Here is a 13,510-nt window from a genome sequence, read left to right on the forward strand (position 1 = left end):
CAGATAAGATTAAAGAATTCTTAAATACAGTTTTGAAATAAATTTATGTTATTAGGTATATCTCTGGTATAAATGACGCACCTATCTAAAACTTAATTTATTAAGTGTTATTTAAGGAAAGTAAACTATACCAATAAGAATTTTATACTGCTTACTATTATAAAAAAAAAAAATATTGGAAATATGCCCAATCGACAAAATTTGTTATCGCTATATAATTTGAAAATAATACTTTATATAACAAATATTTTGTGATATTTATATCATAATTACTTGCATCTAAAATACTGCTTTCTTTTATATAATATAAATGTGCGAGTACATATTATTTATATACATAATAAATATGTGCTTTAATATATAAAATATAAACATTGGAACTATATAGACGTTACGCAAAAAGTAATTAATTATAATAAGATAATATAAATGTACTATCGTCATTATTTAAAAAAAAGGGCGAAATTAAAATTTAACTACACATTGCTGAAACTTCTACGTTATATAAAATGTGAAACTTACAGCTATCACATAGTAAACGCATAACTGTGTTGACTGGGTGAAATATTTATTTTCTTATACTGGAAAAAAATTTTTAAAACCTATTAATTTTGCTATATGTATAAAGGGAGAATATATGACCACTCACTGTGTGGAATATACGGCGCATAATTAATAATATTTATTTACTAATAATATTTATCAGTAAGATGTAAAATAAAGTAATAACTTAATAACTATAAGATGTGTTTACAAAGTTTATTAGCGAATAAGAACAATAAATATATATGAAATAATAATAATGCAATATTAAAGAAATTAATATATGCAGATACGCACTTTTTGTGCTCTGCTCAGGCACAAATATTACCTCCCAATTACAGAGCGTTTGTATTAATCTCGTGCGCTAGAAGTGCCGTATGTCCCAAACAGATGAGATGTACAAGACATCAAGATGAATGAAGGATGCAAAAGCTGTGAACTTCCATTTTGCTGTACTTGATCCTTTATTAACCTTCTACACTTATGTATGTCGTGAAATAGTAATAATTAATAATATTAAGCTTTTTACACTACCTACAATAATCATTTTACGTTGATTACAATGTATGATTGTACTACTATGTTGGCAAATTGACTCAATTCACTATGTCAATATTAACATGAGGAATCGAAATTACAACACAAGACTAATGTGACATATCACAGGTTTACAACAGAGCGATTGCGTGTAAATTACTCTTACTCCTTTTTTTTCTGACCTCTGCATAAAAACGAAATTTTTCTATATCTTTTAATATTTCTTAGTAATACAATTACAAAAATAAGCCATTTAGATTTTGAATATTAATGAAAGAACTAAAAAAAAAAATAATATGAATTAAATGAAATATAGGTAATGATGCTACACATGCAACACATAAATTTAGTTTACCGGAAGTACCAAATTCGAAAAGTGATTAAACGTCAATTTAGAAATTTTTAAATAATTTTTTTATGATGTCTTTTATTGTCACTAACTTTTTCTTAAATTCGCGAGTCACACAAAAATGTACGTAAATGTATACATATAGATGTACATATTTATTATTAATTCTTAAACTGTAATGTCGATCTTACAGACCGCTATTAATATTTTACTTATTAATAACTTTCTCGACATTCACAAGAGGCGTTTTAAACGCCCTCTTAGTACCTTCGTATGCCATCTGTCTCCACTAAACACTGCAGTGGTCATATTATCATTCTCTGGAAACGTGTAAATGTGAAACAGTTGAAAAATTGTAGCGGTTTCACAGCCAGGATTTACCGTTTACGTTACTTTTTCGCAGTATGGGCATGTACGTATTTTTTCGTCTACGTATTATTTACATATTTTAACTTGTTTACTGGTGTAATGTTATATTACACCAACACAATATAAATTTTTCAAACAATTTTTTGAATCTTTTTCGAACTATGATGATAAATAATTTTAAAGCGAGTCAACGTATCAATCTCCAAAAATTTTTTTTTTATGCTCTTTCAAATGATATATTACAATATGGAGGGTTTCACTTCAAATATTTAAGTTGAGGTCTTGCAAGAGCATCCTTTAATGGAAGCAATCTTTACAATCCCATTAAAAACAAAATCCCTTGAAATGATCGAACATGTATTTCATGATCATAATTTTACACCATTTTCAAAACATAGTAAATTCTACAGACTTTAGAGACACCTTGTATATGAGACTTTTTGCTAATCTTCACATTAAAATGACTTTCTCTGTCTCTCTTATTTACAAATATTTAGAATAGTTGAAAATATATATCTTTTATTATAAGAAACTTATAAAATTAGTGGAAACATGATAGTGGTCTGTCAGACCATTGTTTACCAATAGCGTGATTTTTTCGAACGTTATAATTTAACACTTACTAGCACACGTAATTTTTTGTTTCTCACTAGCCAACGTTACTCGCGTTTTAGGCTTCTATTAAAGAATATATGTATTGTAATGAGATAGTTTTCAACCGTAATTTTACTTAATTTCAACCTTTTAGTATATGATTAAAAAGTGAAATGGCAATAACAGTTGATGAAACTACATATATAATTTTGGCAAATATGTGAACAAAGTTAAAATAAATGCAGAGTAATTTATGAAAAATCATAACTTTCTTAAAAATCATTATAGAGAACTGATTCAAAAAAGAAATTAAAACTAAAGGATCATATTTTTATTTAAAAAATGTTCTATTGGTTTTGATGCATAACATAATGTTAATTTTGCAACATGAAAAATGTTTATTTTTATAATATAAAACGAGCTGATAATATAGGATTTTCAATAAATGTAGCTTCAATTCTGTGAGTTTAATGAATTTTAATACGAATTTAGTGTTAAAAAGTAAAAATCACATCTTTATATTTATATATTTTTTAAAACTATATACATATGTACACACAATAATGCAATATTTTTATAATAACATAAAAAACAAATACTTTTATTAATAAAAAGTTAAAAGCTACAAATATTGCGCAAATATATTGATAAAATATAATATTATAAAAAAATAAAAAATTATTTACTTCCAATTTTACCACTTTACCAGCCAAGCTGGGATCAATCGTGCACTATGAATTTTTCACACTGACGTAACTGTTGAAATAATAGCAATTAAAAAGCGCTACTACAGTGCCATATTCCCCTACCAACAAAGTTTTTTTAGGCGGGGTATAGGCAGGATGTAGCACGTACTGTACCGATGGACGCAATGTGAGAAATTTTGCTCAAACGCGAGTGATCCCACGTTGGCTATTAAGGATTAATCGATTGTCGATATTTCGTATTATCTAACAAAAAGAAGAAGTCAAAGAAATTAAGGAAAGACGTGGAATTAAAGTTTAGAAGTAAAATTCGAAAAAATTTCCTTAAGTATTAATAAACTATTTCATGGAGATCTATGATTTCCAAGGATAAAAGGAATCAAATATACAAAAGTAATGCCAATAAAGAGCCGACACCAAATGTTCAAATGTATAATATAATTTAAAAGTTAATGTAAAAAAGAAATTTCCTGAAAATTCCAAGCTTTTTTTGGTTTCTATCTATCTTCCTTGCGAACGAGAAATAATTCCTCTTCTACCTCCGGACCATTAATTCGCTGCCGCGTTACGTGCAACGTAATAGACGAGCACTTTTGACGTGACCGCTGCGTCCGCCCGGTAATCGCCGTTTTTGGAAATTCGCGACACAAGTCGCGTTCGATTCTGTCCCTTTCAGCCGTGCAGACAACCGCGAAAGGATTAATCCGGTTAGTCCGCGCGGGCCACGCTCTACTGTGACTGATGAATGAAATCCGGAGGGATGGAGATCCGGGGTGGCCGACCTTATTCTGCGTCAGCCCCGTCCTCCATGCGGCATCCGCGAATCCACCCCGCGATCACCCTCTCGTGCACTCCCCCCGCTCCCCCCGCCCCGCTCCCGACCTCTCAACTGTCCCTCTGTCCTCTCTCCCCCGCCCTAGTACCTTCTGCAGCACAGCCATTCTCCACCATCACCGAGGGGCATGTACCTACATAGTCTGCCGCGCCACTGACGTAATCCTTCTGACGTCATCACACGGCGGATCTAACACGGCGCGCGCTACCCCTGCATCCCCCACGACGAGGACAACGCTCTCTCTCGCCGGAGCTCCTCTCGCCTTTTTCCCTCCCGCACTCTCACGCTCTTACTGACGTATGACGATGTTTGTCAACGAATGTTTGCGCTGGGAGGCAATAACGATTAACAGGAATGTTTACTGCAGCCCTCTCGGTCGAGGGAGCAGCAATTTGATATTTAATTTAACATGATCGATCCGTGGCCCGTATACGAAGACGGCATCAATTCACACGTATTACACACGTTAATTGCACGATCAAGATACAAGCGCGCATCCGTGATAAATTTATTTACACGAAGAGTTTAACCAGCATTCGTAATCACCTCAAAGTCGCTGAAAGTTTTTGACAAGATACTTTCTCAGTTGCTGTCGCATTAAAGTGATATTATGATAATCGCGCTCACACTTCATAACTCGGGACGAGCGAGCGAGTTCAAATTGAATGTAAAGCGATTTTCAGCGCGGTAAAATTCTGCGGCGAGATTAGCCGAGTTGTGTAATTTTACAGATGTACTTCCGCTCTCCGAATCTCCAGTGGCGCATTACTCCGCGTAACGACAGGAAAACAGGAACGGAAAAGATCGATCGACCGCCCTCTCGATGCCGTCCCTTCCCCACCCACGCTGCTTCTTTGTATTTCTTTTACGTCCCATAAATTCGCGGTAGCCGAAATCGGTACTTCGTTATCGCGATCCCGTTTCAGCTACCGAGCACACACCGCTGCAACTCCAAGTGTGGCGCGAAAAAAGCGCGCAATAACTAGGTTATAGCCGAAAAACTTTGCTTCGCCCTCCACCCCGCACAAATCCCGAGTTAAACGCTGCAACTTTCTCGCGGAATTCGGGGCGTTGACTAATCGTTGCGCGCGGATATTAAATTCCTCCGGAAAAATTACAACGTCGAAACGATAGTCGATTGGCCTCTGGCAACCGTCCGCAATAAAGAACACAAATAAAAAAATGCTATAAGCAATTTGATTGAATTGCATGGCTTAATCATTGATTGTATTGAACAATTTGGAATTTCTTCTTGTGGTTTTACCCGTCAATATGTATGCAAGGTATTTTATAACCGTATGGGCGTTCAAAAATTAATTTAAAACACAGAAATAATATAAATCATCTACATCTCTCGTTTGTTACAGCAATGACGTAATTCAAGAAAGGAAATTTTCCAGTTTGAATGTTTTAAATTATTAAAATTTTGTAATATTACTTTTAGATTTGATTTTAGTGTAATGATTTGGTTTACTGATTATAGAGGAATAAAAATATTTCACTCAATGTGTATTCAGTTCTCATTAAAATTCTTTCTTGTTTGTAAGCAATTGTAAAATATTACAATTCTTTTGATATATCAAATAAACGGTACATACTGTAAATTAATTTGCGGCTCATTAATTGAGATAATTTTATTAATATTGGATGAAAAATACCAGACATTCATAACTTGTATTGGAAGAATATTATTTTATAATTTTATCGGGTAAATATTATTTTCCTAATTATATTATTTGTTTAAAATATCCATCTTTTGCACGTAAACATGCTACGGCTCTTTGTACCACAACACGCCGCCAATTAATTTGTCTAAGTTCAGTGATATTTTGAATAATTAATATAATTAAGATAATAATATATTCATAAATTATAAGATAATAAAATACACTAATAAAAGTTATAAATGTCTGATATTCTTTACCAGTTTCACTATTAATAAATTCAAGCAGTAGTGAATAAATGTTGCTGCACTTATGCACCTGACGTCGTTACGCTACCAAGCTTATCTTAGGAACTAAAGCCTTAATTATATATTTAATAACATTTTCCCATATAATATCGATTATAAGCTTCTATTTGCGATTAAAATTGGTACATCCTACTCTGCGTTTGACATTTATTATATTTGAAAGAGAACATTTGATTTTTTCCAGTCATCGAACTTACATGTACATACACATACATGCTAAGTCAGTTTGCCACTCGAGCGTTCACAATGCCTTTATACCAAATTAAATTGGCACATTATCTATGTTGAATTCCTTCCAAAGTAGGTATATATAAGTTTTTGAGGTCGCTGAAGACGATTCTGCTGTCAGAATTCCAATTTTTAAATTAGTTAATCCAATATGGCAGACCAGACTGCAAAATTTAGTTATATGATGTTGTATTCGCCTCCAAATTGCTGCATGTTGGTTTTTGAGGTCCCTGAAGACGAATCTGCAGTCAGAATTCCAATATTAAAAACGGCTAAATCAACATGGCAGTATTTGTACACTCTTTGTGGGATTATTTGGGAATTTCGTAACATTGTCATCCTCCTTCAATAAACTCAACATGCTAAGAACAATAGAAATTTTGTTATTAACATTTATAGAAAAATTGTAACTTTGCTGCTAGTTTTCAATACATTTCGTAACTTGATTGCAAAAAAAGGTAAAATAAATAATCTAAATTTTGATAATTTGTAATAATCACAATATTATTAAAATTAAATTAATAATGTTTTAATAACTTTTTATTCTTACTTGTAAATTAAATAAAGTTTTACAAAGTACTTTAGTCACCTAAATCGCACCATGTTTTAATTTCCTAAATCGCACTATTGCTGTGATCGTGGTTATATATATAAAATAAAATATAATAATTATACAGAGCATACATTGTAACAATATTGCCATAATGTAGCAATGTAATTGCAATATTGTTGTAAAGTTATCGAAATGATGACATTGACGAAAATTATATTTAGTTTACGATATTTATCTCCAATATTAATAAAATTATGCTTATCTAACGCATTTTTGCTCGAGCAGAAAGAATCTAACAGAAAAAGTGTCTCTTTACCTTAGGAAGAGTAATATTAACCTGTTCGATTTAGGAAACCGGTTATTTAAATTGCACTGTTTAAACGCTTCTTAAAAATCGTCATTTAAAATTTTATGACAATACATAAAATTTTGAAAGAAATATAAGTATGAAAGGAGAAATGTTGCACTTTATTATGACATAAGAAAATTAAAAATATTCTTTATAATTTCATAGTTATAAGCCTTTGTGTTAAAAGTAGTGCAATTTCGGTAATCTTACCCTATATCTGCTTTGCATTTACAAACCTGTTTAGTTAGCTCTTAGAAATATTATGAATTAAATTTGCTGTTATTATTATCACTGAAATAAATGCATTTGATAAATTTGCTACCATTGACGTATCTATCCATTATAATTTTATGATTTCAATTATTTGTTTTAAAAACTTATCACGTCCACAGATCACAGAATGCATTTCTGATTATATCTGTATTAATAAAGTTTCAAATGAATGGTTGAAAAAATTACTATATTAAAATTATTATATTACAAAGAATGAATTTTATTTATTTATTAATAAATTATTGATATGTAACCATTATTGCTTTCACGTCTTCACGTTTCACGTTTCATCAAATTTTTAAACTAAAACATTTTAATATTAATCATCATTAAGTATAATTTAAGTCTGATGAATTAAAGAAAAAAATTCAGATTATTACTTTTCATTGCACATTTATGCGATACATAATTTTTTTTTATTTGCAATAATGTCTTGTATATGGATTTTTATTCTTTAATTTATAATCATACAAGTAATATTGGGGCAACAGTTTGGGTACACTTTTGTATTATCTTGAATGTATCTTGACTGTGTTTCTTCAGCATAGATTGTAGCCAGGCGAAGGGGACACCTAAAGTTTACAGGAAATTAACATTTAATATCTAAACACTTTTAAAACACTGAACTTCACAAATTGCTTAACTCACATTTGCTCTATTATTTGTGTTGACGAACATGTTATTTTACAACATTCACAAATAGGTGCCCCAGGAGCAATATATATTCGGAACAATTCATTGTGTAATTATAAAAAACATCGTTATATTAAACTACATATAATGTAGAATGTACTAGTTTACGTCAACTAGAAAATATCATCATATTGGTTTCTTTACACTGAAAAACATCTACAGATTATAACATACCTTGTTTCTTCTTATAAAAAATTTCATCAATCATGATACAAATGTAATATATTTAACTCATTGTTAAAAATACACAATCTTACGAAGATAAACATATAAATTCAATAATTAATAATTTGATTATTGATCATGTCATAATATATAATTTTATATTCAAATCAATCTTTTTTTAAATAATTTTTTTTATTTAGTTGTCATTATATCTTAAGTAATGGAGATAAATATGGAATAAATAATGTAATTAATACGTACCATGTTTTGGAATTTGTGTACTGAAATGAATCAAAATAAGTATGCACAGTGATCCGAAGTGTTTCATCTTGCTAGATTATGTTAATTGAGAGCACAGCATCGAGTTACGAGAATTCTTATATACGTACATTTCTATTATTTTTAATTTTAACCTTCTCTTCCTGAAAAGATTAGATAACGAATAGAAATGTATAAATAAAAAATTTTTTGTCGCTGAATCAAATCGAATAAAATCGACAAAAATCGTTGAAATATAACTTTTAATTAACAATATAATTATTGTTAGAATTTTGAAATTTTAATATATAATAAAAGAAAGATTTCTAAGAAAAATAATATAAATTTATATAAAGTCATTTTAAATATATACGTTAAATATATCAATCAATCTATATACAGTGATAATGAGGAAATGTCGTGACACTACCAAGCTTATCTAGAATTTTTATGTCAACAAACTTCCTGTCAAAATATTTTAGGAACTAAAGCCTTAAATATAAACCTAATAAAATTTTTTCGTATAATATCAATATAAGCTTTTATTCGCGACTAGCCCGATTAAAATCGGTAACACTCTATCCTATGTTTGCTTAGGAAGATCTTTTTTTCTAAGGTCATCTATATCTCGATAATTGAGGGTACTGATCTATAGTGTATAAACTTTTTGTGCAATTTTTGTGCTGAAGTCATTTCTGATGTTATATTCACATGTTATGAAACGTTCTGTATATCCGCATAATTTCCACACCGAATTCAGCCGTACGGACAAAATTTACTCGTGTCTTCAATTTGTCGTTATCTCTGTATTCCATGCTTAACTGCTAGGCCAAAACCTGATTGAGTTTTACTCTCCCGATTCCTGCCGCCCATAAACTTACATCTCATCTTCTTTATCTTTTTTTCCCTTACTACCATCTTTCGATATTCCATCTCCTCCAATTCAATATTCATTAGCTTTCATCAGATCATTCGGTAATTTTGCCGCCTAGATTGGTTATTCGAATGTACGTCTTTCTGCAGTTTCACGTATTTTACCATATAAATTTATTAGGTCTCGTTTACTTTTTTTTTCAGGTGAGGAACTGTGGATTGGCGTAATAAAACCTTGGCCCCAGGAGTGGCCCGGGGGTTACCCTGGGGACCTTGGGAAAGCGATCGCGTGAAGACGAAGTGGCTGAGACCGACGAAGGATACGGGAGGCGGAGGAGGAGGTCGCTATGAACGCCAGCGTTAATATCGAGAGAAACTCCTGGCGGCTGCCTCCCGATGAGACCGTCCAGGTCGGCGATCCCCGTTCAAAGTCAACCCAGGTAAAAGAGGTAATTCGCTCAGCCAACTTAAACGAGATATCCTAATCTTCGACTACTTCTCGTGAACGGTACAATCAGGTTTAAATGCATGTAGGTGTGCGATTGATGAAAGTTGACGCGACGCTGGTGCAGTATCGGTTATTAATTCGCAAACATTTATAAAAAAAAGAAAAATTGGAGTTGGATAAAAACAAGGAGATTCGGCAAAAATAAGAAGCAAGTTAATAATCCGTACTGTGCAATAACATTCGCGGTATTTAGATTAGAAAATGTGGAAGCATATAACGAGGTTGATGTTAGTGATTGATCGATGTACTTTCTCTAGACTGTTTAGTGTAGTTACACGTGATAACAAAGCTATGAATGCATCAAGTCTAGTCTTGTTAATCTCTCTTTCTTATAATCCCTCAAGTAGTTAAACAAAATGAGATAGTCCGTCTACAACACAACATTTTTGAAATGATGATGTTTTTAATGTAGAAGTGTAGAGAATATCTAAGTAACATATAAAAAGATATATTTTGCATTATTTTTTATTTAATAACTTTCCTATAAAAGCTTCAGGACATAAAAAAGTGATCAGTTCGAAATAGACTGATTAACCGAATTACTTTGGAAAGACATTAAAAATTTCGAATCGTTTGAAATGTTATTCAAAATTTATTAAAATATTGAATATTTTAAAAATATATATTTTTTTTATTCTTAATGTATAAAGATTTATATACATTATCATTTCAACCCACTGCACTGCATTATTTTATACACGGTTATACATTGTAGATGTGTTTGTCGTTATCTATACAAAATTATCTACATAATTATATAGATAATGAAAACAGCTTTATCTCACCTTTGTTCAAATTATCATATAATAACGTATACTACTTTTATCTTTATCTTGAATTCAAAAAATATTAGCTTTTTAAAATTATCTAACAATAAGATAATATGTACATACAATAATAAGGATGAAATATTGCCCTTAGCTTTAACTTCCGAGTTGGCATTTATTCCAACAGAAGAAGTTTTCGAAGTGATAACAGTATTACGTGTGAAATTTATTGCAAGTACTGAAAAGTTATAGTATACGTTACGTAAACTATAGATTTTTACTGGCAGTACGTGTCGGAACGTAGCCTAGATTGCACAGATCAGTAGTAAGCGCAATGTAAAAATTACTCCAAGACTATAAATTCGAAAACTTTTGCAAAGAATTTTGTCATCAATCATTATATTATATAAATTATATGTCCTACTATTTTTTAACTTTGATTTCTATTTAAGTATTGATTCAAATCTGAAGAGAAATTTTTTTGTCAGATTAAATTAATCGAACAGGTTTTCTTTTTAAAGGACAAAGATTTAGAAATAAAAATATGAACGTATTGTCTCCAAATTTTAAATTCTTTTGCTCAATAACGACATTATCTAGATAAAATTATATATAATTTTATTTTTTATCTAGTTAAAATTAAATTAAAATTAAATCATCTTATCTAACAATAACATGAATTTACATGCAATTTATTTTATTTTTATGTAGATAATTTTAAGTTATCTAAGCGCAAGATTGGTTATAAACAACTTTGATTTTAAGAATTTTAAGCTTTGCTAAAGAAAGAGTCCTTAAATATTCAGGATTTTCCAAAGTTTCAAGGTATTTAAATTTTTCAGTTAAATAACACTCGAAGCAATTTAAATCTTCATGTGCCACTGAATTATTTCTGGATTTTCGGAAAAAGGATGCTCATAGGAATAGAATTTTAATTGATGTTAAAGTGTTACGATTGAGAGTGTTGCATTTTGCACATCGTTTTACATACACGATAACGTTGGGTTTGAGTGCCGGATCGTATGACGATTAAGCCCTTCGGCAGGCGCACGTATTCGCAAAGTGGAATTACTTGCGTTAAGTGTCGATAGCAGCATTAGTGACCACTCAGAGTAATATATTCAAATAGCGTAGTTACGTCGCGTATAAACTACGAGTATAACTCGGTAACGGATATCGTTCCCAACGCAGTAGTTGGCAAAGCGGACCATCGCCAGTAGACATTAGATATTCATGTGACACGATTTTTGTAAATATTCAGCACTCCCTCTCACAAAAGGCTCCCGGCCTACCAAGCCGAGAAAACACCGTCTTTCGGTGAAAAAATCATTGAAAAATCTTGACAGGGCTGTAAGCTGTTTGTTTGCTTGGCCTTTCCGCAAAAATGCTAAATTTACAATATTACCCTGCGACATATTGCTACAAGGTTTGACACCATCGGATCGGTACTTCAACTTTAAATTGACGCTCGCGACAAAAGCGTCAATTACGTTGTCCAGCGACGGAATATGAAAGAACACTCTTGACGAGCGTTTAAATAAACGGCCAATGCCTCATTAACACGACGTCAATGTTTCCCTCGGACGTGTGTAAAAACAGGCCGCGCAACAACGCGTAAGCTCCGATAGGCCGCGGAATAACGCGGTAATTAATTGCGACCGTCCATCGGGCCGTTACGTTGCGAGGAAGTGATAATGAAGTCATGCGTATTCCACGCGCGACAAAAGTATGTCTGTGAAGTTGTGTGATTAGCATGCGCGTCTTCCCGAAACACGCAACGCCGCCTTGTTACGTGAAACGGCTTCTTTATCCCGCCAGACAGCTCTTTCGTTCTGGTTTATGAGCACTTGCAAGCCTGCGGAAAGTGTTGCTAAAGTTCCGCCCGCCGTTTATCCGCGCAAGGGCCCTCTCTTCCGTCTCCGCGTTTCCACGAGAAGTAGTTTAATTACATTTAAATTAACCAGCCGTCCAGGACAAAGGCTGCGATCCGACGACGTCCTTATTCCTCCGCGAAAATCGTCACGTTCGTTCAAAGCGACGAAATATAAATCGCGGTATGGTCGCCTTTATTATGCCGTTCGCGCTCGACATAATAAATTCTCTCAATTACATTGGAATTGCTTCTGTGTTGTATTCGCGTTCAGTTTGGAAGCACTTTGAAAAGTTGGCTGTTTATCTCTCGCGTCGTAATTGACCGCAGTGAGGATTTCGACCGAGCGAAGCCCTTTGTAAGAGAGCCGTGTTTTACACAATAACTGGCAACGTTAACGATCGCGGTCGCTCTTATCGCTCCGATCCATTAGAGCCATCAGCGGGACTCCACGAACCGTGTCTGGCTTGTCCTTTTGCTCACCTTTGACTTTTACTTGGCTTCCGACTCTGTGAGTCGATTGAAGGAGCCGTCGCGAGTATCTTTCTACCTGACACAGTTCGCTCTTTGACGACCAAGAATTCGAATCCGTAAGCCTTTAGCGAAAGGAGCCATAAATAATTCATATTTAACACTGTCCAAAGATTTCTCGTAAAGTTCAAAAGATCGCGACGAAATTAGCCTGTCCGTGATACAAAAGCTTAATTGATAAGTTAACGGGAAATTTATCAATGTCCATTAACCTAATCAATGGCGTGACTACACGCGGAGTTGGGAGCGTTACCTAAGTAACGCGCTACTGTTACCGTTACTTTTTGTAACGAAGCAACTCGTTATCGTTACTCATTGCTGATTTCATAGAGTAACGCGTTACCATTACCGTTACTTCGAAAATAACGATTCGTTACTTTTTTGTAATGCAGTATTACGTTATTAGAAAGATCTTAAAATTATATTATTGAATAATTAACATTATCTGTAAGACTAAGTATTAAAACTTTAAATTTCGTAAATTTATAATTATATATATAGAACAGAACTTTTTTTATATCTATTAAACTTAACTAATA

General features: G+C 32.6%; 1 protein-coding gene and 1 long non-coding RNA gene across 5 annotated transcripts in view; one reads left to right on the plus strand and one right to left on the minus strand.

Annotated features, from left to right (window-relative positions):
- LOC105201716 (inactive dipeptidyl peptidase 10) overlaps positions 1-13,510 on the plus strand; it is a 223,509-nt gene that overhangs the window by 142,033 nt on the left and 67,966 nt on the right. For 3 of the 4 annotated variants that reach the window (XM_026136608.2, XM_039457865.1, XM_039457864.1), the window contains exon 2: positions 9,500-9,744. In XM_026136608.2, coding sequence (XP_025992393.1) covers positions 9,643-9,744 — 102 coding nt within the window. In that variant the 5' untranslated portion in view covers positions 9,500-9,642. The remainder of the gene's footprint in view (positions 1-9,499; positions 9,745-13,510) is intronic. The other variant, XM_011169870.3, reaches the window with a different exon arrangement.
- Positions 7,954-13,191, minus strand: LOC105201715. Its single transcript, XR_851054.3, has 3 exons — positions 12,924-13,191; positions 8,426-8,586; positions 7,954-8,144 (listed from the first exon to the last, which is right to left on the minus strand). It is a non-coding gene; the product is annotated as an uncharacterized LOC105201715 (long non-coding RNA).

Source organism: Solenopsis invicta, chromosome 15, assembly GCF_016802725.1.
Source record: "Solenopsis invicta isolate M01_SB chromosome 15, UNIL_Sinv_3.0, whole genome shotgun sequence".
In the NCBI taxonomy this organism is placed as follows: Eukaryota; Metazoa; Arthropoda; class Insecta; order Hymenoptera; family Formicidae; genus Solenopsis; species Solenopsis invicta.